This window comes from Sceloporus occidentalis, unplaced genomic scaffold (genome assembly GCF_023333645.1).
Source record: "Sceloporus occidentalis isolate IW3139 unplaced genomic scaffold, rSceOcc1.0.p SCAF_1, whole genome shotgun sequence".
Classification (NCBI taxonomy): domain Eukaryota; kingdom Metazoa; phylum Chordata; class Lepidosauria; order Squamata; family Phrynosomatidae; genus Sceloporus; species Sceloporus occidentalis.
Window position 1 is genome coordinate 153,039,301 of NW_028316981.1, and position 27,920 is coordinate 153,067,220.

Here is a 27,920-nt window from a genome sequence, read left to right on the forward strand (position 1 = left end):
AGGGAGGGAGGGAGGGAGGGAGGCGAAGGCCCGCCCCCTTCCTCTCGCGCCGAGATCCCCGGATGCGCTGGCTTCCGGGTGTGAGGCCGCTGCCAGGAGTGGGGCCTGCGAGCAGGGAATGGAGCTGGAGACGGAGGCGCTCCTGCAGGAGGCCCGCGAGAGCATCGAGGCCGCGCGGAGCTACCGCCGCGAGCTCCAGCAGCGCCTCAGGGGCCTCCATTTGGCCCGACAGCAGGTATCTCGGGTCGGGTGGGACTCCGGCTGCAGCCGCACTGCAGAAATAACCCGGTTTCACACCGCTTTAAAACAGCCACGGCTCCGTGCTGAGGAATCCTGGGACCTGTAGTTTGTTGTGGCCTCAGAGCTCTCAACAGAGAGTGTCTTAGAAAACTACAAATCCCCACAATTCCCTAGCTATTGAGTTGAGGCGGTTAAACCGGTCTGAAAGTGGATTAGTTCTGCCCTGAAGTGGCAGGGAGGGGAATTGCACAGGAAAGGACCATGCACAGCAGTGGGAGTGCTTTATTTTATATATTCATATATATATATATATATATATATATATAGCAATGTATATTCTCTCTCTCTCTCTCTCTCTATATATATATATATATATATATGAAACATAATATATATTATGTATTGTACTATATTTATATATATGTGTGTGTGTATTCTTCTCTCCATCAATCTCTGTCCCTCCTCATTCAAGGTGCATCTACACACAGAAATAACGCAGCTGTGATATGCTTTAACTGCCCTGGCTCCATCCCATGGAATCCTGGGAAGTGTAGTTGGGTGAGGCACCAGCCCTCTTTGGCAGAGGAGGCTTAAAAGACCCTGTAAAGCTACAGATCCAAGGGGTTGCATAGGATGGAGCTGCAGCACCGAAAGGGGTGTCAAACTGTGTTATTCCTGCAGTGTGGATGTGCCATGTCCATCCATGCTGGGAGTGTGCGAGTGGCGTTTGGTGGAAGTCCTCTCAGTCTGGCCCTGAGACAGTGTGGTGATGCTGAGTGTTGGACTGCGGCTCTGGAGACCAGGATTCGAATCACTGCTTTCACATGGAAACCCACTGGGTGGACTTGGGCAAGTCACACTCTCTCAGCCTCAGACAAAGGCCAAGGCAAACATCCTCTGAACAAATCTTGCCAAGAAAACCACATGATAGGGTCCCCGTAAGTTGGAAAAGACGTCGAAGGCACACATCAACAACACATTCCCAGTCTGTCATAAACCAGAATGTCAGATTGTTGACTGGTGTGCGAGGAGTAGCAGAGAGAGCCAGCCGGGTGTAGTGGTTTGATTGTTGGACTAGGACTCTGGAGAAATGATTTTGAATATTGGCTCAGCCATGGAAACCCAATTGGCAATACTGGGCAAGTCACACTCTCAGCTGAAGAGGAAGGCAATGACAAACCCCCTCTGAAGAAACTTGCCAAGAAAACCCTGTGATAGTTTTGCCTTAGGGTTACCATAAGTCAGAAGACAACTTGAAGGCACACAACAACAATAATAAAGGAATAACAGAGTGGTTTGAGCATCAGACTTAAAGACTCTGCAGAGCAAGGTTCCATTTCTCGAGCATAAAGATCCACTGGATGACCTAGTCCAAGTCACACTCTCTCAACCTCAGCAAATGGCAATGGCAAACCCCCTCTGAAGAAACTTGTCAAGAAACGTTCCCAGGCTCACACAGTATATATACACCCAACTTTTTCCAGGCAAAGCATTCTCTGAAGATGCCAGCCACAGATGCTGGCAAAACATCAGAAAGAAACTCTGCTAGAACATGGCCACATAGCCCGAAAAACCCACAAAAAACTATGGATGCCGGCCATGAAAGCCTTCGACTATACATTAAAAAAAATACCTTTAAAATGTTTTGGATTGACATATAAATCAAAGACCAGTAATTTTTCATCTTCTTATAAGTCCACCACATATAAAAAATAGAGCCTTCCATATCTTGACATCCCCAACATTGATTTGAAACATTCTGAGACGTTTTGACAGTTTATTTGGGGTTAGATACCATCTATACATTATCTTAAAGGTTATCTGCAACTATAAAGGATTTTGAAACCACTTTAACTGCTATGTCCCTATCCTACAGAATCCTGGGATTTGTAGTTTGTCTAGGCACCAGAGCTCTCTGACAAACCCGGCTGAATACCTGACCAAATTACAAATTCCAGGATTCGCCAGGATGAAGCTGTGATAGTTAAGTGGTGTGAAAGTGCTTTATTTCTGCAGTGTGGATTAGCCCTTATACTGGTTTCCTTTTAAATCAGTGCAAAGCGTGTGGCTCCTTCCTCTTGAGGAAGCTGCACAAAAGCGAAGCCAGGAGGGCTGGACTTTCCCCCCCCTCCACAAGGCTCACTTCTCACAAGGAAGCCCTATGGAGGCAAAGCCAGGAGGGCTGGTCTCAACCCGCCCCCCAAAAGTCTCCACATGCCCCCCTCCTCACGAGGAAGCCACATGAAGGCAAAGCTAGAAAGGCCGAGCTGGTTCCTCCTTTGCCTCAATTTGTCTTCCTCATGAAGAGAGAGCTGCACAGAGGCGAAACCACGAGGACCAGGCTTGCCCTCCCTTGCCTTGCATGGAGGTGAAGCCAAGAGGGGCATGCTCACCCTTCCTCTTCTTTTGCTGCCTTGGCTTCCTCAAGGAGGGAGCCACAGAAGTGAAGAAGTAGTTGTGGGCACTGGCAGTAGCAGTGTGACACCCGCAGTGGTAAGAAGGCTCTACCAGGTATCATCCCTCTTTTGGGGTCTCACCCAGTGCAGCCCTCACCCCCCCATACTCCCTTACTGATGCCACTGCATCCATATAGACATTGTGCCCAAAATTTTGGGCCCACTTTGTCATGTACTCTTTTACCAGCTCATCTTCTGTCTTTAATTTCAAAAGCCATTTATACACTTTTTAAAATATGTGGTCATGATCCCTACACAACACTAAATAAAACATTTTCTCCACCATGTATAGCTGCATTTCTCTTATCTTGATTAAATCTGTCCTTAAGGCCTTAAAAGTACATCTTCTTCTGATTTCTTGATTATAGTCTTTATTCTGATTCATGAGGAGTCAAGGTATGGAAAATCTTTAACTATGGTGCGTTACAGACACGCAAAAAATACTACTAGGGTTAGGTAAGGGCGTCCTTTCCGGACACCCTAACCCTAGTATGTACCTAGTATGTACAAAATGGCGGTGCCCATTCTACATGGGCGCCGCCATTGAGACGTCACGACCGTGCTGCCTCCAAACAGAGCGGCGTGTAAGTGACGTCCTGGCACTGCGTGAGGGCGCCTGGGGCACCCTTTCTGCAGCGCTGGAAGGAGCTCCGAAACGGAGCTCCTTCCAGGTTTGTGTTGCTGGGTGAAGCCTTCACACGGCTACACCAGCATCACAAAAGAGAAAGGGGCTGAGGGGCCCCTTTCTCTTTGTCCCCGCCGCTGTTGGGTGTCCTTGGGGCATGAAGCCCCAAGGACACCCCTTTCCAGGCCACGGGGAAGTGGCCTTTTGCCGCTTCCCCGTGGCCTGGAAAGTGGCGGATCAGGGCCTCAGAGGCTGCTGCTGTGGCAGCTGAGGCCCCGATCCGGCGGGGAAAGGGGCAGGAACAGGCCGCCCCAAAAGGGCGGTCTGTAAACCGCCAATGTGTCTTTGTCATCTACTTGAAAGTTATATAAATTATCAGTTTTTTTCTTAATGTAAAACTATGTAACTGTCTGACTCAAAATGTCCTGTTCCTGGTCATTTCATTTTCCTCATGCCAATATTGCAACATTTGTTTTTCTTGTTTTTACTATGTCATGTTTTTACTATGTCCCCTGATTCATTCTTCTCACATTCCATGTTCCTACAATATATGTTGTGCAGCTTCAGACTTTCCTTTTACCTCTGAGCATATCAATAGGAGAACATCCTTTTGGCTTGAGACCAGTTCTGTCATTAGCCACAGTACTATTTGTAGCTATCTTCTGCTGCAGTAACTCATTGAGTGTTATCTGGCTTGGGAGTTCCAACTTCTGGCACTACCTCTTGTTTCATCTTGGATTGTCTCATCATAGGGTTTTCTTTCTAAAAAATAATTCAGAAGGGTTTTATCATGTCTCCTTCTGTGCAGTACGAACAAGTGTTAGCTATGGTTCCACCGCTGCTGTTCCTGAGATAGGTAGGTAGGTAGGTAGGTAGGTAGGTAGGTAGGTAGGTAGATAGATAGATAGATAGATAGATAGATAGATAGATAGATAGATAGATAGATCCCGCTCTTTTCCCAGGACTGGGACTCAGAGCGGCTTCACAGCAATTAAAAAACAAAAAACCCCAACAAAAAGTACAATTAAAACATTTAAAAAATAAATAGATAAATGACATGCATTAAACAGAATGATTAAACTAGTCCAACATTCCTGCCTGTTCTTATAGTGATTCCTTAAATGCCTGTTTGAACAGGTAGGTCTTCACCTGCCGTCGGAAAGCCATCAAGGAGGGAGCCGTTCTTATCTCCCTGGGCAGGGAGTTCCAGAGTCTAGGGGCAGCTGCTGAGAAGGCCCTCTCTCGTGTCCCCACCAAACGTGTTTGTGAAGGTGTTGGGATGGAGAGAAGGGCTTTTCCAGAGGATCTCAGAGTCTGGGCAGGTTCATACCAGGAGAAACGGTCTGCCAAATAATGTGGACCTGAGCCATGTAGGGCTTTGTAGGATATAACCAGTACCTTGAATTGTGCCCGGGAACGAACTGGCAGCCAATGAAGCTGTTTCAACAGGGGAGTTGTATGGGCTCTGTAATCGGCGCCTGTTAACATCCTGGCAGCAGCTCTTTAAACCAGTTGAATTTTCCGAACACTTTTCAAAGGCAGTCCTATGTAGAGCCCATTACAGTAGTCCAAACGGGATGTAACCAAGGCATGTACCACCGTGGCCAGATCTGGCTTCTCAAGGAACGGGCGCAGTTGGCACACAAGTTTTAAATGTGCGAAAGCACTCCTGGTCACAGCAGAGACCTGGGCCTCCAAGTTTAAAGCTGAGTCCAAGATTACCCCCAAACTGCGAACTTGTGTCTTCAGGGGGAGTGTGACCCCATTTAACACAGGCTGGACCCCTATTCCCTGATCTGCCTTCCGACTGACCAGGAGCACCTCTGTCTTGTCTGGATTAAGTTTCAACTTGTTTGCTCTCATCCAGTCCATTACTGAAGTCAGGCACTGGTTTAGAACTAGGACTGCCTCCTTGGATTGAGGTGGGAAGGAGTAGTAGAGTTGAGTGTCATCTGCATATTGATGACATCGCACCCCAAAATTCCGGACAACCTCTCCCAGCGGTTTCATGTATATGTTAAACAGCATAGGGGACAACACAGAATCTTGAGGGACCCCACAGGACAATGGCCAAGGGGTCGAACAGGAGTCCTCCAGTACCACCTTCTGAGTTTGCCCCTCCAGGAAGAAACGGAGCCACTGTAGAACAGTACCTCCAAGCCCCATCCCAGAGAGGCGGTCTAGAAGGATACCATGATCGATGGTATCAAAAGCTGCTGCGATGTCCAGAAGAACCAACAGGGACACACTCCCTCTGTCCAGTTCCCTGCATAGGTCATCCACCAAGGCGATCAAGGCTGTCTCTGTTCCATAACCAGGTCTGAAACCAGATTGAAATGGATCTAGATAATCCGTTTCATCCAGAAACCGCTGGAGTTGGGAAGCCACCACAAGTTCCAGAACCTTGCCCAGAAATGGTAGGTTAGACACTGGCCGATAGTTATTCATTATTGTGGGATCCAATGATGACTTTTTTAACAGAGGCCTCACAACAGCCTCCTTTAGGCAGGATGGAATTCTGCCTTGTTGTAGGGAGGCATTGATTACTTCCTTTACCCACTCAGTCAGTCCCCCTCTGGCCTGTTTAATAAGCCAAGAAGGACAAGGGTCCAAGACACATGTGGTGGCTCTTATCTTTCCAAGGATTCTGTCCACATCATCAGGCTGCACAAGTTGAAAAGTATCCATTAACACTGGACCAGTAGGAGCCAAGGTAACATCCACTGACATTGTATTAATTGTAGCATCCAATTTGGACCGAATCTGATATCCTCCACCAGTGTAACCCCCTACTATTGCGGCTGTCCAGTAGCTGTTTGGTATACATTTAAATAACATACACTTAACGCTGACTCCTCCACAAAAGCCTTCCTGACATGGAAGACCCTGCTAGCATTACTGCTTCCATGAGCGTAACCTCTTGCCTCCCAGACACAAGTAATCCCACCATGTGGAAAGTAATGCCATGGTAGGTTATGCATACTTCATTGATTTAGTGAAATGTTACCAGGACCTGTACATATGTAGATATATGTATCATTAAAGGGAAGCAAGGAGAGAGGTTGTTGGGTCTAAAAGTGTTCAATGCTGTTCCTTCTAAATTCTTTTCCCATTCAGCAGTGGACAAAAGTACATTTAATAGCTGATGGATGTTGGCTTCCCCATCCATCCAGTAGAAACAACCCAGAAACATACAGACAGGATTCAGTGGTCACTCTCTTTTTTAAAAAGAAACGTTAACTCTTGATTTCCAATTCTGTGTGCTCATGTCTCTAAAGTTACCAAATGTGGGTAGCTTTATATTTTCATAATGGTAACCATATATAATTGAGGCTGTTGTACTTTGGACACATCATGAGAAGTCGCAACTCACTGGAAAAAATAATGCTGGGAAAGCTGGGGGGGGAGTAGAAAGAGAGGAAGGCTGGCTGGCTAGATTCTATTAAGGTCACAAATATAAATTTGCAGGAACTAGGCAGTGCAGTGGAAGACAGGGGGTCTTGGAGATGTCTCATCCACAGGATTGCCATGGGTCAAGAGTGTCTTGAGGGTGGTTAACAACAAGTAAAAAACCATATTTAAATAATGATAAAAATAATAGCAGACCAGGTGGTATTGCATAAAACCGGATGTGTTTCTTTTTGGAAAAAATCCAAAGTTGTTGGGTAGTGGATGCATATCTGTGATATTGTGATATGTTCTGATAACCATCCTAGTTAGTTCTTAATTGTCTGCTTTTAAAGGCATCCTTCTTCCCCCACAAGCAAGAGCCATCACTTTAACCAGCTTCAAAACGGAGTTGAAAACCATCCTGTTCAGAGAAGCCTTCCCAGGCATTGCATAATTGTTGCTTACTATTTGATGTTCTTTTGGTGCCTGTTTATCAAACCATTTCCTGTATTGCTATGTATTGTATATGTATTATCCTACTTGAGAGTATGTATTTTCCCTGGATGAAGATTAACCTTCCATTTTGAAGCCAAGCCCTCCCTCCAGTCCATCTACCTTGGTCCAGGCCTTGGAGGTAGAGAGGAACTGCTGAACCTCTTACCCTTTCCCTCCACCACTCCCTTCTCCTTCTGTGTCATGTCTTTTTAGATTGTAAGCCCGAGGGCAGGGAATCATCTAACTAAAAAGATTGTATGTACAGCGCTGTGTAAATTTACAGCGCTTCATAAATAAAGGTTAATAATAATAATAATCCTGAGAAGCAATATTTAATGGGGCTGGGGAACTATTGCTGCATGGCTGAGAATTTGCCAAAAGTACTTATATATCTGAAAGAGTCCAACATGTTGAAAAAAGTACTTAAAGCCACTTTTTAAAATTTGCTATTTTCAAAGTTATATTTAAGAATCCTCTTAGTCCCAGCTAGAGAAGGTTCTATAAATCATTTGACTTTACTTAAGGGTTTACTCATAATTCAACAGTTAATAAAATGTGACAGTTTTGGTGGAGGCTATCAATAGGATTTTGATCTTAGTCTGTAGGTATCAGCCTAATATGTTAAGGTGCCCACCCAATAAAAAACATAGTGGTGTTCTTGTGTGTTTCTTTAGCTTCATAAAAGTCTGGAAGTACTTAGTAATTCAAATTACAGACATGTTTTAGTTAAAGCATCTGACAAAGAAGTTCCTTAACAAAGTCCTTTCAAGGCTCCCAGCCCTGCTTTTCCTCCTTATCCTCTGAGTAGTTGTTTTTCAAACAGTCAGTTTTGGAAATATGTGAAGGAGGGGCTGGGAGGAAAAAGGAAAGTTATAGTGTTAGGTTGCAGCAGTATGTCTGCAGTATATAATACAAGGAAATTTGGGAAAGAATGGGATTTTACTCTAGCCAATCTTGCTGTAGCCATGTGTGCCTGCCTACAATGGGCAAAGTAAGCTACTGCTGTTGCTGCTAGAACTCCTGAGGAAGTGTGAACAGTAAAAAGGTTGCTGAAACACACTGAATTGTTCTTTTTTGTGGTGCAGGAATCTATCCCTATTCATTCTATGGTATTTCCACCTTTAGTACCATTTTTTTCTGTGAAAGATTGATGCTCTGGAACCCATTGACTTCCTTAACCAGTGTATACCTGTATATACCAGTGTGATATTTAGGTGTATGTTATTCATAATGAGGCTCCAGTTCCACATGTGAACAGTTGTAATGCTTGGCCTGACTCCAATTGTTTAGTTTCCAACTAGAATAGACCTACTGAAACAAATGTTGAATGGAGTTTGTGGGTTAGCACTAAATAGGACTTAGATCAATGATTTGCTTTCTCCACCATAAAGAAAGTGCCAGGAAATATCTTTGGAAAACAAAAGCAAACTTCTTGGACTGCTGTGTACTACTGTTTCATTATTCTGTTTATACTTTAAGCTAATAGCAGTGGCCAAGTAGTTCCATCACCATGAGACGTAATGATTATAATTTACGGAAACTGAAATTCAAGCATCTGGAGGCCCAAAGGTTGACAATCACTGCATAAGAGACTTGATTAATGGAAAGCCTTTGCATCTGATCCTGGGCCTATATGCTTTTTACTTTGCATAGCCAAACAGTTGACTTGGTGGTGGTGGTGGTGATGTGCCTTCAAGTTATTTCCGATGTATGGAGGCCCTAAGGCGAAGATACAGTACATTAAAAATTGAGGAAGTTCTTCCTGTTTCCTCTCCTGCTTCTTCTGGTTTATGTATGTAGTCACACACTTCCTCCCCCCCCCACCCCTTGAAGTCCTGAAATAACATGTGAAGAAGGCTTAATTGTAGGAGGACTAAAAAGCCATTTGAATGCAGCTTAAACAGGAAGTCAGCTTTACATAACCGTCGTAGAGCATCCTGTGTTGTTTCTCGGTACCTCTAAAGATCAAGAAGTTACATCTGGCTAATATCTCTGCAGCCTTTTTTGTATATGAGTCAGTTTTACTTTCCCATCTGGTTCGCTCCTGATTGATTTCTCTCCTATTCAGTACTTTATGGATTTGCAAGCTTTATTCTTTCTGTAATGATGTCTTTTCACACTCTCTCCTTATGGGAAGAAAGTAAAAGCTGAACTATGTTGTCCCACCTTCAGATAAATCTCGTACAAATCCAGTTTCTTATTTTTTCTCTGCTGGAGAGGAATGGATGTGCAAGAACCTGAAACTCATGAAAGGATCAGTCTTCTTCCATTGAAAAACTTTTCAGACATCTTGATAACTATTGTTGTTGGGACATCTGTTTTGAAATTCTGCTATATTGCCATATGTTTACTGATATTCTTTATTTGATTTACAGTCGCCCCTTCTTATACATGGATTCCTTATACACGGATTCAACCATCCATGGTTTGAAAATATTCCAAAAAAGTATAAATTTCAAATATCAAACCTTGATTTTCCATTTTTTATAAGGGACACCATTTTGCTATGTCATTATATTTAATGGGACTTGAGCATACACGGATTTTGTTATCCACGGGGGATCTGGAAACCAAACACCAACGTATAACAAGGGTCCACTGTATATACCACCATTCTCGCTATGCAAGATCCAAGCTGGCATACAGCATTTAGAAAAAGGGGTATAATTAAAATATTATTTATACAAAAGTTTTTTGGGAAAAAATTAAATAGCTATTAAGTTAAAAGCAGAAAATTAAAGCAATATAAAAGCACATAACATAATAAATACATTAAAAACACAACCCCATCACAGACACTTTATTACATTGATTTTAAACCAAAGGCCTATCTGAATAAAAAGGTTTTTGGCTGCTGGTGAAAGGAAGGCAGAGAAGGTGTTGTATACTGAACTTCCCACAGAAGGGAATTCCACAACCTGGAAGCAGCCACTGGGAAAACTCTCTCCTGTGTCCTCACCAGACATGCATGTGATGGTGGTGGGACAGAGAGAAAACCTTCCCCCCAAAATCTTTCCTTAATTTGCATTGTTATCCTTTATTTCCTTAGATAGGGTTATAAAAGGCAAGAATGGGGGTGGAGGGTAATTAGATGATAATAGATCTTCTGAATTGGATTGGGTAGAAACCTGTATGTAAATTCTGTTGATGTGGGTTTTTCCCCTTTGGGGAGGGGCACTAAAGTTTTTATGTGTCTTTCTGCTCTCTGTGCTGGGTCCTTTTCTGTGATGCTTGACTTAAGTTGAATGTGTCTGAACATGATTATGTGAATGTTGGTCTGACATGCTGCTGGTGACCACATTAAGAATGGCAAGAGCTGCTGGTTTTGGTCCATCATTTCTGAAGGCTGCACTTACTTCTCTTGTTTCCATATAGATCAAAGATAGTGCTGCATTGACAAGGGATGTACTTGAACAGCATTTTAATGACTTAAAAGGGACCTTGAGGAAGCTGCTGGATGAACGACTGGTGTCCTTGCTGCAGGAAGTGAATGCCATAGAACAGGAAAGCATCAAACCATTGGATGAGTGCCAAAAGCTAATAGAACATGGAGTTGGTACTGCTGATAAGCTCCTCCGGGAAGGTAATAGGATGTCTTAATTTTTTTTCTTTTAGATTGTATGTGTTCTGCACAAACTACTGTGTACACTGAGAGCATGTACGAAGGGGCTGCATCAACTAGTCTCATCCCTTGGTTGATGTCACCCCCTTTGAACCAGGTAGTAACTGGCCCTACATGTGTACCAACATAGTTGTATAGATCCTTCCTTCCTCTTTGATGATTTCCCCATTTTTCCATTTCTTATACATGTTCTGTTTAAAAGTTAGCTCAGTTGAAAGTTCCTTATTCATCCATCCTGGTTTCTGTATGGGCTGTTCCCATGGAAAAGGCTTCATGATCTTGCCAAGGTGAAAGTGATTCAGCTCCATTTGAGTGGGAAGAGGAGAGTAGTTCTGTAAAACAGGCATGGTTTCCCAGCCTTATCTCTTTAGAATGAGGGTCCTTTGCTATTTGTCACTTATGGTATCTGGATTCTGTCTGTGGTCCCATTACTACTTTCTGGCCACCTGGGCATCCAAATAATGATGTTAACTGTGTCTGTCTGATTTTTACCATCAACACTTCCCTTAAGCATCTTTAAATCTTGGAATTGTAGGATATTTATATGAGGAAATGACCAGCCTCTTTGGGAATCTTTTAAATTATTTATTATATGAAATTATAGATATACAGATATATATACAGTCCTCTTAGATATATACCACTTAAACCACTTGGGGGGACCCTAAGGCTTGGCACTGTTCTTCCATCACATTATATTGCATATAAAGCATCATACATTGATTATGTTACAGTATATGGCAAATAAGATGTTACACCCTCATAGGGACTGAATCTCTCTCTGCATCTCTCTAGCAGGCTTTTCTATAAAGATCACATAGAAGTACATTTTTAAACAATCTAGCTCAGCCCTTTCTCCATTAAGAAATACCATCTCATCTGCTGAGGAGCAGAACATCTCTAAATAGACATCTGTGAATACACAGGCTACTCGAGCACTGTTAAATCTCATCGAGCATTGTTAAATTTAACAGCATATATTATGTATCCATATGCCTGAAACAAACGGGCCAAATAAAATGGTTTCTAGTCGCATCCGGGACAAAGCGTTTAGATCAGTGATTCCCAACCTTCCTAATGCCGCGACCCTTTAATACAGTTCCTCATGTTGTAGTGACCCAAATGCATGAAATTATTTTCATTGCTACTTCATAACTGTAATTAAATAGGTGTTTTCCAATGGCCTTAGGTGACCCCCATGAAAGGGTCATTCGACCCCCAAAGGGGTCCTGACCCACAGGTTGGAAACCACTGGTTTAGATGATGCACGCCCCGAGAGCTGTTGGAAATGGCACCAAGGCTGCATCTTTTACAAAGAACTGGACCAAAAAGGAGTGGTAAAAAAGTATATGACTGCTCTTTTTGCCAGCTCGGTTCAAAACTGTGGCAGCTGCCCTGATCGGGATTGCCCTGGCCCCAGTGCAAATTGCACCACAGCGGCCATGGACCGCTTTATTGGGCCCATCGGTTTCAGCTCCAAAGCATCTTAACAAGCATCCATTACAATCATAATGGGCTATACAGTCTGCCCTCCATATCCACAGATTCTTTATGCATGGATTCAGTCATTCAATCACAACTTGAAAATAACACGAGAAGACATAAAATTCAAAAAGCAAACCTTGATTTTGCCATTTTCTAGAAGGGACACTATTTAACTATGCCATTGTATATAATAGGACTTGACCATCTACAGATTTTGGTATCCACAGGTCCTGGAACAAAACCACAGCAGATACCAAGGGTCCACTGTAAATGTATTTTGGCAAAGCCTAGATGAGAGTAAAGATTATCTCTATCTTGCCAGCATCACCTTGTCTAGGCCGTTTGCAAGTTATCAGGAGCAGCATAGCTTCTAGGCTATGTTGTATCCCTCTCTTCATATGATGGAGACTGGCAAAACAGTCTGATTGCTGTCAGTTGTCCTGTCAAAATAAAGGTGTTTATGTCATCCAATTAAAACAGAAATCTTAAATGTGACAGCATTTTGGATCCTGTTGAAGCTAAAACCATGTAGAGCTAGATCTTGGTTTTTGGCTGCCTTCCATCAGATTACATGAGCTATTGCACCTGCAAGGTTTATTAGTGGTAAAATCTGCTCATATCTCAATGTTGATAGAAATGCAGATGTCTCATCTCTTTGTTGACCTTTGAATAGGAATTCTATCTTACATTAGCCTCTTTGTTCCTAGTAACACAATATTCTAATACATATAGACTCATAGAGTTGGAAGAGACCACAAGGGCCATCCAGTCCAACCCTTTGCCATGCAGGAAATCTAAATCAAAGAATCCCCGACAGATGGCCATCCAGCCTCTGTTTAAAAACCTCTAAGGAAGGAGATTCCACTACACTCTGAGGGAATTTGTTCCACTGTCGAACAGCCCTGACTGTCAGGAAGTTCCATATTGAGGTGGAATCTCTTTTCCTGTAGCTTGCATCCATTGCTCCGGGTCCTAGTCTCTGGAGTAGCAAAAAACAAGCTAGCTCCCTCCCTTCAGGTATTTAAACAGGGCTATCATATCACCTCTTAACCTTCTCTTCTCCAGGCTGCTTTCTGCATTATATCTTATACTCTGTACTCTATATGTATGTTTCCAGGCCTCAGAGTTGGCAACATAAATATGCTGGATGTCCTAAGATGCAGATGCTCAAGGTCAGCCAAGAGGGACTTCCTTGTTGCAACCTTTTTCCTCAGGCATCTCTTATTTGTATTGCATTGGTGGTGGTTCCCTCCTTTTCAGCAGCTGCAGTAGAAGTATTTGTCTCCCCTTCGTGTCTTCCCAGTTGAGGACATTAGTCCTCTTGCGAACACTTTTTACCCAACCTCTTTTCTGGTTGGTTGGCCAGGAACAAGATTAGACTCCTGAGATGTCTCTGGCTGAGTTGGTATTTTGGCACACATTTCTGGCAGCTAACCTATTTAGCAATCACACCAACAACAGAAAAGTCCACCCTCCCTACCAAATTTACCAGCTACAGAGAAGAAAGGGGATGGGTTATTTGTGAAAGGATTCTGAATTCATTTCTGTATAAAGAAATCCTTGGTCTGTGCTGAGCATGTGCCAGGAGGTGCCCTAGTTCGAGAGTGTGCCCCTCACTCATCTCAGCAACTGCTTTTACTCTGTTTTTTCTGGGTAGACCTTGGGGTTTTAACAGGAAAAAAATAAATGAAACAAAACACAAAGAGTATCTCTCAAGCCTCAAGTTTGCCAAAACCCTCAGTCACTGAGTATTGTTAATATATTCTTTTATAAGGTTGTAGATCCTTAGAAGGGGATGTGGCATAAGGAACCCTGCCCTTCTGACTTTGCCCCTATGCTACTACTGTGCTACTTCTCATGCTAAATGCATGGGGACAGACCACAGCTACAGCCAATCTGATAATTCAGAAGTCAGTGGACATTGTAATCCCCAAATGAAGATCAGAATGTCTCTCTGGAATTGTTTTTATTGAACTGTATGCACAAAGATATCAGGAGCTGCTTGAAACAGAGCCTGCCTAATGTTGGAGTATTAGCATGTTGGACTGTCTAGCCCAGGGTACCCAACTCGTGTTGGTTGCTTTTGAGAGTAGACGTGTGGCTGTCTGCCCCAGACCCACATCTTCTGTGGCTTAAACCCAGTACTTGACATTATTTGATTTAGCTGTTCCCTGACCTCCCTGCTCCACATGTGGTAGGCCGTAGTGGGGCAAGGAAAATGTGGAGCATAAGATTGTGTCATGTATCTTATTTAACTGTGTTACCATGCAGATGTGAATAAGCAGTAACCATATGTCTTCTGCAAATATGTTGCATATTTGATACTGTGGATATGCTTTAATTGGAGATCCTAAGGACTGAAGTGGTGGTTTCAAACTTGCTAATATTTGCTCTTCCATAAACCTTAAGGTCTCTCTCCTTTTCTTTGTCTAAGGTTGGGCAGGATGAGCCATCATAGTAGCTTTCTCTTCTGTCCCAAATAGAATCCAATATGTTTTATATGTTTTTGTGTTCCTTACCATTTCTTTAATTTCATTTGCTGTGCCAAACACAATACCATGATTAGGCTGACTGCGCAATTAATGTTAGAATGTGAAATATTTTAGAATTAGATCATAACAAGCTGCATTACTCACATAAAAACAGCTTTGGCTTGCACCTGTTTGGGGTAGGGAAATTTTGTGTCTCTTGTTTCACAGGAAATATGAGGAAGGGCCACAGCTTAGTAGTAGAGCACATAGTTTGCATGCAGAAAGTCCAGGTTCAACCCTCTGATATCTTCAATTGAGACTCCTAAATCTTCTATCTTAACTTACGTATGTACAAAACTGCTCTCTATTGACTCAGAATATTGGTGTCAGAGCTAATTAGTTATTCCCTTTACCCAACGAATCTTAACAGATCAATTTGTGGATTAGTAGGCACTCAGAGCTTGGAAATGGCTAGTTAAATTTAAGTAGGTATTTTAAAAATATATTACTCTTTTTCCCCAACAAGGCTTAGAAAGCAAATTTGCTGGTTAACAGGATTAACTGTTCCGATGATGCAGTAAATAAGTGGCTTTGCCTTGTTAGTTGCTGAAGCATGGTCGCAAGAGGAAGAGAGTGATTGAAAACAGGGGTTGTTAGAAACTGGAGAATTTGCACAGATTGAATTTGGGACTCTAATCTAATTTCTGCAAAACATGTGCTGTAACATGGATCATTGGAGGTTATGCAAGAGTGGGAAGACAGAGGATGCAGTTATTCGGTAGCTCAGAAGAATAATCTGCATGTGTTCAGAGGCACTTAAACTCTTTCATATTAAGAACGTGTCACTTTTTGAACTATCAACTTATTTTTGTAGTTAGTTAGTTCTGCACTTCAATAATTGCAGTGGAACAATGTCGTCTAAAAACACATTATTCCACAGTCTCTTTTTCTAACATAAACAATCTGTGATATTTGAAGAGTGAGTGAACAGCACATGTTGATGGCAGTGGGAAAAGGAGTGATGTGTATCAGCAATAAACATAATTTAATAGTCTGCTAGAGCTTATGCTTTATGATGGTCTTCATTCAGGGGACTGCCTTGGATGTAGTACATCTTGATTTCACTAAAGCTTTTGATAAGGTTTCTCATTATATTCTTACAGACAAGCTGTTCAAATAAGGGCTGGACAGTTCTACTGTTAGATGGAATTGTAACTAGTTGAAGGATCGAACCCAAATAGCACTTGTCAGTGGTTCCTCTTCATTTTAAGAGAAGTTACTAGTGGAACATATTTACTAATGACTTGAAAGTCGAATAGAGAATAGAGTGGCACTATTACTTCACTAGATACTATATTTCTATTGATGCAACAGTATCACATTTTTAGCTGCCATAATAGCATCTGGGAGGCCACATAGTGTCCATCCTAATGTAAAAGAAGGTGTTAAGTAGTTGTGTTCAGGCAGAGAATGATAAATCATATCTTGATATATAAAATCCAGACAACGTCTCAATAGTGTTAGATTACAACTCCCATCAGCTGTTGTCAGTAAATAGCAAGGTGTGATGGGAGATAGCAATCCAACAACATCTGGAGAGCCAGGTTTTTCTCCTTCCCTACTGAGATCCCTACTGAGATGTGAAGGGAACTTATTTTTTCTCAACAGGAATATCTTACGTTTTTTCATTCCAGGAGAAAGTGCTATTCATGATGTTACAGGGGAGAACAATGACAAGCTTTGCAGCTTTACCAAAAAGGCACTGCATATTCAGCTGGATAGGTAAGAGACATACATTTGCAGATGTAATCAAATTAGGTAGAGTAAAATCAGAATTCAAAATGACATTTGACACTGGAAGGAATGAGTGATAAACTGTAGGGTTATTTATTTATTTATTCATTCATTTATATTGCCGCCTTTCTTCTGTCTTGGACCCAAGGTGGTTCACAAAAGCTTAAAAACAACAATAAAACAGTACCGTTTTAAAACACAATTAAAACACCATAAAATAATAATAATAATAGAATGATAGAGTTGGAAAAGACCATGCAGGAACTCTCAATCAATATTACTATAACAAATAAAAATGAGCAATCCTTTAAAAATCACTAAGGTAAAAATATAAAACCATTAAAAAATACAGTGGGCCCTTGGTATCTGTGGGGATCCATTATGGACACCCTCCCACTGCGGATACCAAAATCCACAAATTGTATTGTTAATGGCAGCGTGGCCACCTGGCTGCACCACCATTAGGGAGAATGTGACTGGAATTCCCCCCTCTCTCCTTCCCTTCCTTCTTCCTTCCTTATCTCTTTCCTTGCTTCTTCCGAGGCATCTGCCCCAGCTTGGCTATGGTGGTGGAATCTGTTGCCCAGTCAGCCAGGGCCGGAGCTGGGGCCAAGGTTTGGCTTTCAGAGCCCATGTGCTCCGTCCCAGGTGCTGGGCCTGGGGGGGCAGGGGCTCAGAGACTCAAGCCTCAGCGCTGGCCCTGGCCCCAGCTGATTGAGCAGCAGAGTCCACCCTGAAAGCCAAGCCAGGGCAGAAGCCTCGGCGGAAGCAAGGAAGGAGGATGGGAGAAGGAAAAGAAGGAGGGGGAAGGACTTTTGTGCCTAATGGCAATACAGGCTTGCCATCTGCAAATGCTCAAATCTGCGAATGGCAAATTTGTGGATAAGGAGATCCCACTGTACTAAACAAACACCCCAATAAGAAGCCTCCCTGGGCACAATTATGTATTAAATGCCTGCTTGAAAAGAAAAGTTTGCCTGCCAGTGAAAGGAGAGCAGAGAGGGGAACCAGCCTAGCATCTCACAGGAGAGAGTTCCAGAGGGTGGGAGCAGTCACCGAGAAGGCTTCTCTCATGTCCTCGCCAAATGAGCCTATGATGTTGTGAGACCACAAGAAAGCCTTTCCCTGAAGATTTTGGGGTTCTGGCATGTTCATATGATGAGATATGGTCTTATCTCTAAATAAACAAATAAAAGGTTATATCTGCCTTTTGCCACTTAGGACAGTTGATCTGAATAAGGAGGACTCTTACCTATTATAAAGGTAAGTTTAGATTTTCTTGGGTTGCTCAGATAATGAACCAGTGGGACTGGGATTTATTTCCCCTTCAAATACAGTCTCATTTTAATTCTCAGAAAAAACTTCATTTTGGAACAGAACACCAGAGGAAGAAGTAGTGTAATTAGGCTAAATTTCAGCTAATCATAAATCATTTTTATAACTGAGGCTTAAAAAACCTATAACACTTTTGATGATAATCTAGCAACTAGATTTGAGAGTGTGGGTGATGAATAAGCAAATACATTTGCTGTATCTGCTTCGCCCTCTTTCTCTGATCCCTGGTCAAGAGCTCCAAAATCTTAATGATTTTTTTAATGATTTGGATGAAAAACTTATCTTACCAGTTAGGTCAATGTTTTCTTTCTTTAGTTTACCTGAAGTGCCGTCACTGGTTGATGTGCCTTGTTTATCCGCCCAGTTGGATGATTCTCTCCTTACAGTCGTGAGAAGTCAGATCTTCAGCCATGGTACAGTTGCATCTCGACCGCCAGTACAGATAGAAGAACTGATTGAGAAGCCTGGAGGTATCCTGGTACGGTGGAGCAAGGTGGGTAACAGAGTACTTCTAAGATCCATTATAATAGACACTTTCTCCTTTTGGTTGTGGTTAATAGAGCAATTCAGGAGGATTTTGGAAGGGTGGATCTGTGCCACTTCCTATGCCCTTCTGGGCTTTTGCTGACAGGACACAAGAGAAGTGTGTATTTGACCTCCCCTACCCCCCCCCCCCCGCCTTTTCTGGATGGGTTTCTTAAAAAAAAATTCTCATTGCTTCCAACGGAACACAAACTATGCCAGCTCCAGTCGTATAGTTTACCATCTATTCTTGGGTGTGTGCCATGAAGATGGGAATGGTTTGGATTTTTTGGATAACTTTTCATCCAAGCCTGCCACTAGAATACCTCTTTTTAATTTTTTAATTTTTTTAATTTTTAATTTTTTGCTTTTCTGTTGAATTTCTAATGGCAAACAAATAGCAGCAGCAGCCTTTACTTTTCTGACATCGGAAACTTTTCAAGGTGGACCTCTTTGTTCACTATCAAACTTCCTTCTTCAGGGACAGAAAAGGAGTTTTATGACTTCCTGTCAGCCATTTGTCTAGACCTGCAAGGATGTGTGTGACCACTACTTTACAATATTGCCTTGATAGATTATATTTAAAAGATGTTGAAAGAGTGGGTGTAAATACTATAAATTACTCTGTTTAGGTTGATGAAGACTTCATCCCACAAGACTACAGGCTTCAGTATCGAAAGAGTACTGGTAGTCACTTTGAAGATGTGTATGTTGGCTCAGACACAGAATTCATAGTACTGCATATTGATCCCAATGTTGATTACCAGTTCAGAGTTTGTGCGCGAGGAGATGGCCGTCAGGAATGGAGTCCATGGAGTGTTTCTCAAATTGGCCGTTCCACATTAGTGCCTCATGGTATTGGTTGCTGTTTTTATTTTGTGTTGATGTCAGACATTATATGATATCACCCAAATATTTCAGTCTCTCTCTTCCCATAATATTAATTCCCTCCCTCTTCTGCCCCCTCCCCGGCCTACCACTTCTCATGCTTTGTTCCAGCTCACAGAATTCAAGCTTGACCTTTTTTTAATAGGCAATTTGTTCCTTAGATGCTAATGTCGCTCATGGTAAAATACTTAGTTTTAAATGGATTTTGCATTCTCAATCACAGAGACACTTATTTTAAATTACATTGGCGCGTTACAGACCGCCTAAAAGCAGCGGTCTGCCGGCGCTGGTGGTTGCTCCGTGAGGGAGCCGTAGCAGCCAAACCGTGCGGCTCCCGCATGTAGCAAAAAAGAAGCCCCAATGGCGCACTTGCAACGTCATAAGCGCCGCACAACGTGCGGACGCTATGCGTCCAACACATAATAATGGCGGCACCTTGTGTATAGGGCACCACCATTATTACGCCCCCGTCACGTGCTAGGGGTGAGGCCGGTGTGGACGCTAGGTCCCCGGCCAACCCCTAGCACATGATGGGGGGCGCCTCAAGAGCCCGTCTGTAACGGACCATTGACATCCAAGTGAGACTGTAATCCTGAACATTATTATGAGGATGCAATACTCATCTTTTTGTCAGGTTATAGGCTTAGGATCATTAGTGTAACTATGAAAATTTTAAAGTGTATGGGCCTTGCAGAGTTTTTTCCTACCTCTGAATAGCAGAGGCTTCCCATTTTGAAATGCATACAAATATATTCACACCAAAGGAATATGGGATATATTTCTCCAAGGATAAACTAGTGGTGCCAGCAATCTAGAATACAAAATAGTGTTTTATAGCCTCTTTAGATGATGGTCAGTTTGTGTATTTAGCTACCATTTATGCTTCCTTTGATAGAGTGGACGCCTGGCTTTGAAGGCTACAGCCTGAGCAGCCGAAGAAACATAGCCCTTCGAAATGATTCACAAGCAGGTGGAGTGCTGTACTCCAAGGCTCCAACCTACTACTGTGGTCAGACATTGACCTTCCGGTAAGTAATGCTACATAAATCAAGTAGTGTCCCTTGTTTTATCCAAGGAGATTCTTTACTATATGTCAAGGGATTGCTATAAACGTACATTACAAATATTCTTCTATGGGCTGAATGAGAAACGGAAACATTTTCTTCGCATTTCTCTTTGCTAGCTTCCAGGACTTGCTAATTATTTTTGGGTGTCTTAATTCAAAGATCTTTTCCAACCCATTTACCCAATATTATTCTGACTGATCCCTTAACTAGTCATTTTTCTTCATAGAGAAGCTCGCTTTTTCCCCCTGGAGCTCTTATAACAGTTACTTCTCCTTCCACATTGACAGTACAGATCCATTTGTATCCAGCTTTTGCTACCTCCCACTTAATTATAGTTCTGATGAACTTGGGAGGGCTGGCTGTGGTGGACATTCCCTGTGGGAAAAGGCTGCTTGGGCTATGTTTGCTTTCAGAATTAAGATTTCTAATTCAATATAATGCAATTAAAAATCTTAACAGAGCTGCTTCCCCCAAGATAATGCTGTCTTGGCGATGGGAAGGCCTCTGTGGGAATGCTCTGGTGCCAGTTGTAATTATTAAAGTAAGAGACTCACTCTCTGATTACACTGTCACCTAGCTTGAGTGGTTCTTCCTTAATAGGCTTTCCTAACTGCTCTAACAAGCTCCATATGGCTGTCATAAGTCATTAGTGGAGGCCATGCTTTGGATTTTCTGGCTTTCTATGGCTATTTGGGTGGAGATGTGAGCCTAGGTCTATTAGACTGTTACACCTAGGCTGTTTGATCCCCTCCCCAGGGAGGTTCACAAAGTGGTCACAGTGCATTTGGTTATAATTAAAATGAGCCAGCATGATCCTTGAGCCTCTATGGTAATTCTAACTGTTACTCAGGCACCTCATAATTTTCTGTTTTGTCCAGACATGAAAATGATGACTTGTTCTTGCTTTACAAAGCAGGGTGACAAAACATTTTATTTTGCATCTTTTCCCCAACCACCATACCTGCAAAATATAGATGGATCAGAGCAAACCTCAACTATAAGAACTCAGTGGAATACAAAGTTATTGCCTTAAAGAAGTGATGTCTCCTTTCTGCCCTGCTTAGGAGTTTTCCCACAGTGGTCAGTTACCTTTGTAAACCAAACATTAGACATGATGGTTGTATCCTGTAAGGCAGTTCTTACTATTTTTGTACAAAAATGAACTTGTGGCATTAAGTAAACCCTAAGGGACTACTGCTGCTGTAAGGCAAACACATTGGCTTTGAGAGACATCTGAGCTGTTCACTTCTAAGTGCATAAGTTCGGGACAATATTTTTTTTAAATGGTACACACTGATAAAACATTAAGAAAGATTCTAAACTATAGATTGCTCCATGATGTAAGGGATATAGATTCCTCCTGCCTTGATATTGTAAAGCAATCCTTCAGCTATCTGTGAAGTTTCCTGGAGAACAAGAATGCTGGCTAGATAATTAACAGAAAAACAAAATAGGAGACAAGCTCCACGTGCTGATAGATGGCCACTTCTTTATTTTCTTATTATTGTTTTTAAATAACCCAACATGTTCCAGTCTCAATCAGAAACGGATTTCTGTTTCAAGGTATGTATGCACACTTTGGCACATTGAACAATGTATTTTATATGTTTGTAGAGAATATAACTGATTTTGTGTTGTTTGGGTTAATATATTTAATGGAATTTTAGTTGTATTTTATAGTGTAGCTCCTGAAGAAGGCCAATTTAGATAAAGTTCAAAACATATTGGGCTTTTAAAGGGACCATCTATCAGCACTTAAAGTCTGCCTCCTACTTTGCTCTTGTTGAAATATGTGTTTATCCTCCTCTCCTTCAGAGTATTAGCAGCACAGTATGGTTCTAGTTTTGAATTATAGCATGAAACATTGGAGATTATCATACTGTTCTTAAATAGTGGAATAGAAGCAGGATTTTAACTGTAATAGCAAGATCCTACTGCACGATCTCGTGGCTGGGCAGTAGCTATCATGTAGCCAATCCATGCTTATGCCTCAACTTTTAATGAATTGGAAAATCCTGTGCATAGCTCTTTAAGCTGTTTACCTTATTGAGGTATATGCAATAGGTCATTCCAGGGTACTTCAGAGATTGATGGTCCCACGTGGTGTGTGTGGACATTACTCCCTTTTTTACCCCTCTGTCCCTGAACATCCATAGACATTCTACTTCCAGTGCTGAGAACAAAAGAAGTAGGCTTCTCTGTGCTCCCCTGCAGCCTGCCAAAGAAGGAATGGCTGTTTACTTATGAGGAGGCAGCCATTGCTTCTTTGGTAGGAGGGAGGGGGAGAAGTGACTAAGACAGGGAGGCAGGGTTAAAGGAGAATGAGGAAGAGGGTGTGCAGGGACCCTTGATAGTGCAAAAAGTCCCATCACCCTATTGAAGAGAAGTGCAGTATTAAAAGTTCCAAAACAGGTTTGTTTGTGGGTTTTTTAAGTCACTTGATTGCAGCAAAAGTGAGGCGGGACTAGTACGATAATCTCCATTAAACCATTATTACCCAGCCTACCATTTAAAAAAAAAATAAGCAAAGCCAAAACTATTTTCCTGCACTTAAAACATTTTGCTTAAAATTTATTTATGTCTGAGCACACATTCCACAACCAGTTATTCTCACTACAGACTACAAGACATTATCACATGTATTTTAAAAACAACAACTGTGCCCATTTATTTCTTGAACCTGAAGACACTAATATGATGACTAGAAGGAGGCAACTCTTTAAACATTTGGAGCATATTGGCTTCTCATCCTGTAGAGATCAGATCTGGAGGTACTTTCTTTCATAATATTTCACTGTAAACCTAAAATAACATACTAATAGAATATGAGCAAGGATAATGGAGCCCTGCTACTTGAGCAAGGATAGAGGAACCCTGGTGGCTCAGTGGTTAAATGCCTGTACTGCAGCCACTCACTCAAAACTATAAGGATGCAAGTTCAATACGAGTAAAAGGGCTCAAGCTTGACTCAGGCTTGCATCTTTCTGAGGTTGCTAAAATGAGTATCCAGATTGTTGGGGGCAGTTAGCTTACAGTTGTAAACCGCTTAGATACTGCTAGTTTGGTATGAAGCGGTATATAAATGAAGCTGTTTGTTTTTTGTTTTTGGATCTTTTTCCTATACAGAGGTTCAGCATCCCAGGCTTAGCACTCTGAATTGATGTGATTGTTCACTGTCCTTGGAGTAACTATCCTCAAAATGGCATAATAGCAGCACCCCTTTAATTAAAGCTGCCCTGAATTCAGTAGTTTTAGTGTGCATTTGGAGAGTCCATTGGCTGAAAACCACCAAGTTGCCCCAACACTGAAGTGAATGGACAAGTCCCAAGCCCATACTCTTGGGTTGAGTTTTTGTCCCAGACAGCTGCTTGATGAAGATGCAACCATTCAAGTGAATGACAGATAATTAACAGTTTTTCTCTGGAAATGACTTCTGATCAAGCTGAAACAAGGGTGTCAGAGTAGCCCATTTTAGTGCAATGGACTGTATCTCAGCAGTGGTGTGGCTCTGAGGCTAATCCAGCACTACTGTTTAGTCCTGAAAGCATGGAGACTTCTGAAATCAGTTGTTCCTCATCCATTACCAGCAAGAAATGGTCACATCTAATGAGACCAGTCTTTCTTTTGTTTTCTTCACAGAATTGAAACAGTTGGCCAACCAGACAAAAGGGACAGCATAGGTGTTTGTGTGGAGCAGCGGAATGGCTGGGATTCTTTACAGCGAGATAAAGCGGTATGCGTTAGCACAAACGGTGAGTACATCCCCATGCAAACTTTCTTATACTTCCACCTTTTTTCTTCCTTTTAGATAGAAGTGTTAGCCCACATGATCTGTGGTGACCTCTAATGTATCCTAACATGTATGTGGATATGTATCTTCAAGTTGCCTGTCAACTTGTGGTGACTTCCGTAAACTCTATAGGGTTTTCTTAGGCAAGGAATACTCAGAGTTGCTTTTGCCAGTTCCTTCCTACAGTGTCTGGTATTCATTGGCGGTCTCTTGTCCAAGTATTAACCAGAGTTGACCCTACTTAGCTTCCAAGATCAGAGGGGATCTGCTGCCTTTAGGGTTCTTAGACCTCAGCTATTCCAACATACTGTTTTAAATTCCACAACTATTTAGAACTAGTTAAGGAAGGAAGCAAAGGTAAGCATCTTCCAAACAAGTCTTGCCAAGAAAACCCTGTGAAAAGGTTAAATAAATAATAAATAAAACTCTTATTTCTGTCCCGCTTTTCTGTAGCAAGACAAAGCGGCTACCAACTAAAACATCCATATACAATATTGTACATAAAATTATAATTCCCCCCCCCTTAAAAAGGAATTCAATATATTACGATTAAGAGAGTTTTCAATCTGTTAATAATAGCATAACGTGAGCAGATTCACCATAAGTCAGAAACAACATGAAGGCACACAGCAAGGGAGAGTAAATATGCAAATATGTAGATTTCTTACAGACTGGTAGTTTTTCAGGATTCATTTGTAAGGTTTTTAAAAGACAGATTAATATTTATTGGTTTTTCATGGGCGTTTCATGACTGCACAGAGATATATTTGTTTATATGTGCATACTAATATTTTCTTACCTTGTTCTTTTTCAGGGGCTGTCTTTGTAAATGGAAAAGAGATGACAAACCAGTTGCCTGCATTCACTTCGGGCTCAGCTGTGACATTTGACATGGAAGCTGTGAATATAGGTCCTTCAAACAATAATGAGGGAGGGAACTTCAGACTCAGAGTGACAATTAGCTCCAACAACAGGGAAGTGGTCTTTGACTGGGTACTTGACCAGTGCTGTGTCTCTCTTTATTTTGGATGTTCATTCTCCTATCCAGGCTGGAAAGTGTTGGTGTTCTAACCTCTGATCTCAGAAACAGTGATCATTTTAAATGGTTGCTCAGGTGGCTGGGCGTGGTGATGCAATGATTTACTAGTGGAGACTCAACACTTTGTGTGTGTTTAATACAGTGTTGTAGGTCTGTAAGAGAGTGAGTCCCTTAATGCAGCCTGGTCAACATTACTTGAACTCTGTCCTTTTTACTGGATTCACATAAAATACTGGTGAAACACTTTTGAGTAACCTGGAAAATTATGTAGGGTTTCATGATTGCTGTTACGTCATGTCTTTTTAGTGGGGGAATTCTTCAGGAGGAGAAGCTAGAATTTATAATATTTTTGCACTCATGTCTATGAATGGGTATACTTACACAACAGCTCCAGTTTTGTCTAATGGTATTCTTTTGGCTCAGGGTTTATGGACCAAAGTTACATGCATGGTATCCTAATCACTAGAGCAAGGTACTGAAACGGTAAATGGTAGCTGGCATGCTATCCACTTAGCATTGATGCTGCTTGGCCTGTCAGATATCTTCTACCTCTGGTGGAATTTTTGCTGTTCGCCTCTTCAACAAAGATGCCTGAGTTGAAGCATTTGTTTGTGTGCCTTAGTTCTCAAGCTTTTGTTGAACAGCATTGTAGGTGTTGAAGAAGTTTAAATTATGACCCTACTTCATTCAGTTGTGTCACTAAATTATTGGCATGTAGGTCGAACTTTATATTACTAGTGTGTATTTTGCTTTAGAAAAGCATTGCGCTGAGTGCCACAGGTAGTGCCTTGACTGTGATCCTATCACACATTCCCACATAAAACTGTCTGTTTGGGGAACCCAATATGAAGTGGCAGACAAAATGGTTGTGAATCAGAGTTTCTGTCTCCCTTCTTATCTATGCAATTTTGCAGTAATTTACTGGGAAAGGACCCTGTGCTATAAGAATTCTGCAGTAAATGAGGTACTGTTGTAGAAAAAGGGACATATGAATATGTTCACCATGGATTTCTATATTTTGCTGTGTTTTGAAGAGAGTTAACATATGGGCAGAAAATAATAAACTGGGCTTGCACACCATATGCAGTGAAGGCCTTGCTTACATGCTTGCCCACATGGTTCAGGCACATGTGACTGTGCAAAGGAAACAAGTAATTTTAGCAGTTATCAAAGAGATCTAGCATCTGGTTAAAATAGCACATTCTGTACAAATGGCCCATTGCAATAACTAGCGTGTTTTCCAGTTTTGATGGCAGCTATACTATACCATTGAATATTATCTGCAGCTCTTAACCTAGACTAGAACTTGGCCACCCCAGGCAGCCACAAGATCTCCAGTGGGCCCTGGGTTTGGGGGTGCAAGGGGATAACCCAGTTTCTGCAGCAAGCACTAGTTTCTTCTTTGTACTGAAACCTGTCAATAGCGTTAAGCAGCTTTTCTCCAGGCAAGCACAGCTGGGACCCTGGAGATAATTTTGTCATGGAACGTATCTATAGAGCAGAACATAGGATAGTGATTCTTAGTATACTGAGGCCCAATTTGCTGTTTTTTTGTTTGTTTTTTAAACTGTGGTTTCTTCATGTTTTTTTTTTCCTGAGCCATACAGAACCAATTTTTCTCCCAGTCGTTAAGCCATACCAAAAGATTTCCCTTGCATCCAAGCAATCATCCATTTGCCTTATTTTCATGCTAGTGTAGGATGTGGATGGTAGTGTTTGGTTTCCTCTATAAAATTGTCTAAAGCAAGCCACCCCACCCATGGGCTTTCTATGTCTCAGTATTGATCTTTGTGACTACATACTTGAAACAGAATAAACAAAACCAGTGTTTAAATTGTAATAGTGTAAGAATGGGGCCAATTCACATTTAGTACTGGGGTGTGCCTTGCTTTTTGGCAGAGAGTCGATTGCCCTCCCAGTTTGTTTATGTAAATCAGGGCTTATATATCTGTACTCCTGAATATGAATACACCTCTTGAATGACTTAGCAGCTCCACCGCCAAAGGAATGGGTAGAGGCTACTCACAGATGTATATATGCAAAGTCCTTGTTTCATTCCATGCTTTCTACCTGTGGCAAATGGGAGAAACCAAAATTGTACATGCAGTAGACTCCTGTGTGTCAAGTGTACAGTATGTAGGGCTAAATGAAACCAATAAAGAGTTCAATCAGGGTCTTAACTTCTCAGCCCAGCACCCCTTCCTGAATGAGGAAGGAATACAAAGACTTCATTAAAAATCCATTCTTAGTCAATGGTCTGTAACAAATACTTGGTTAGATCTCACACTCCCATTTAGCACGAGTAGTTTTCTAATAAGAGATACAGGACATTTCTCCCTCCCCCCCTCATAAAAAAGACAGTATTGTATGATTCTATGCCACTGAAAATTGATATGGTGTCTGATCCATCTGAGAAGGAAAAAGCTTGTTTGAGCAAGTTGACCTAAGGACCATAATTTAGGAGCTGTTCAGAACCTTAGCTGGCTGTTGATACAAGGACCAAAATTCAGAGGCATCAATCATGAAGTGTGCCACTGATAAAATGTCTGGCTTGCTCCTTTCTCACACCCTACCCATAGTGTTATGGAGGTGTCCGTATTAGAAACCAAAGCTGAAATAGAAGTATGTTTATGAACCACGTATGTATTTACCTCAAGATACTTTGTATCACGACTTTAATAATAAAATTTGTTAAACCGTT

The 27,920-nt window shown here is 41.8% G+C and overlaps 1 protein-coding gene across 2 annotated transcripts; it reads left to right on the forward strand.

Annotated features, from left to right (window-relative positions):
* The first annotated feature begins 113 nt into the window (after positions 1-113).
* Positions 114-27,920, forward strand: LOC149322454 (cytokine receptor-like factor 3). Of its 2 annotated transcripts, none has more exons than XM_089478052.1 (8): positions 114-235; positions 10,582-10,789; positions 16,479-16,566; positions 18,229-18,406; positions 19,068-19,290; positions 20,219-20,351; positions 24,030-24,142; positions 24,995-27,920. In XM_089478052.1, the coding sequence occupies exons 1-8, from the start codon at positions 119-121 to the stop codon at positions 25,249-25,251; spliced, it is 1,317 nt and encodes a 438-aa protein (XP_089334178.1). In that variant the 5' UTR covers positions 114-118; the 3' UTR covers positions 25,252-27,920. The 2 variants fall into 2 exon arrangements, with proteins under 2 accessions (XP_089334178.1, XP_089334187.1); XM_089478061.1 differs by having other exon boundaries at positions 16,482-16,566.

What these genes read in the sequence shown, in the direction of transcription:
- LOC149322454 (XM_089478052.1), top strand. Translation starts at nt 119, where the DNA reads ATGGAGCTGGAGACGGAGGCGCTCCTGCAGGAGGCCCGCGAGAGCATC. An exon ending in TGATAAGCTCCTCCGGGAAG is followed by an intron (nt 10,790 to 16,478) that starts GTAATAGGATGT and finishes TTTTCATTCCAG; the next exon opens with GAGAAAGTGCTATTCATGAT. An exon ending in GGTCAGACATTGACCTTCCG is followed by an intron (nt 20,352 to 24,029) that starts GTAAGTAATGCT and finishes TTTTCTTCACAG; the next exon opens with AATTGAAACAGTTGGCCAAC.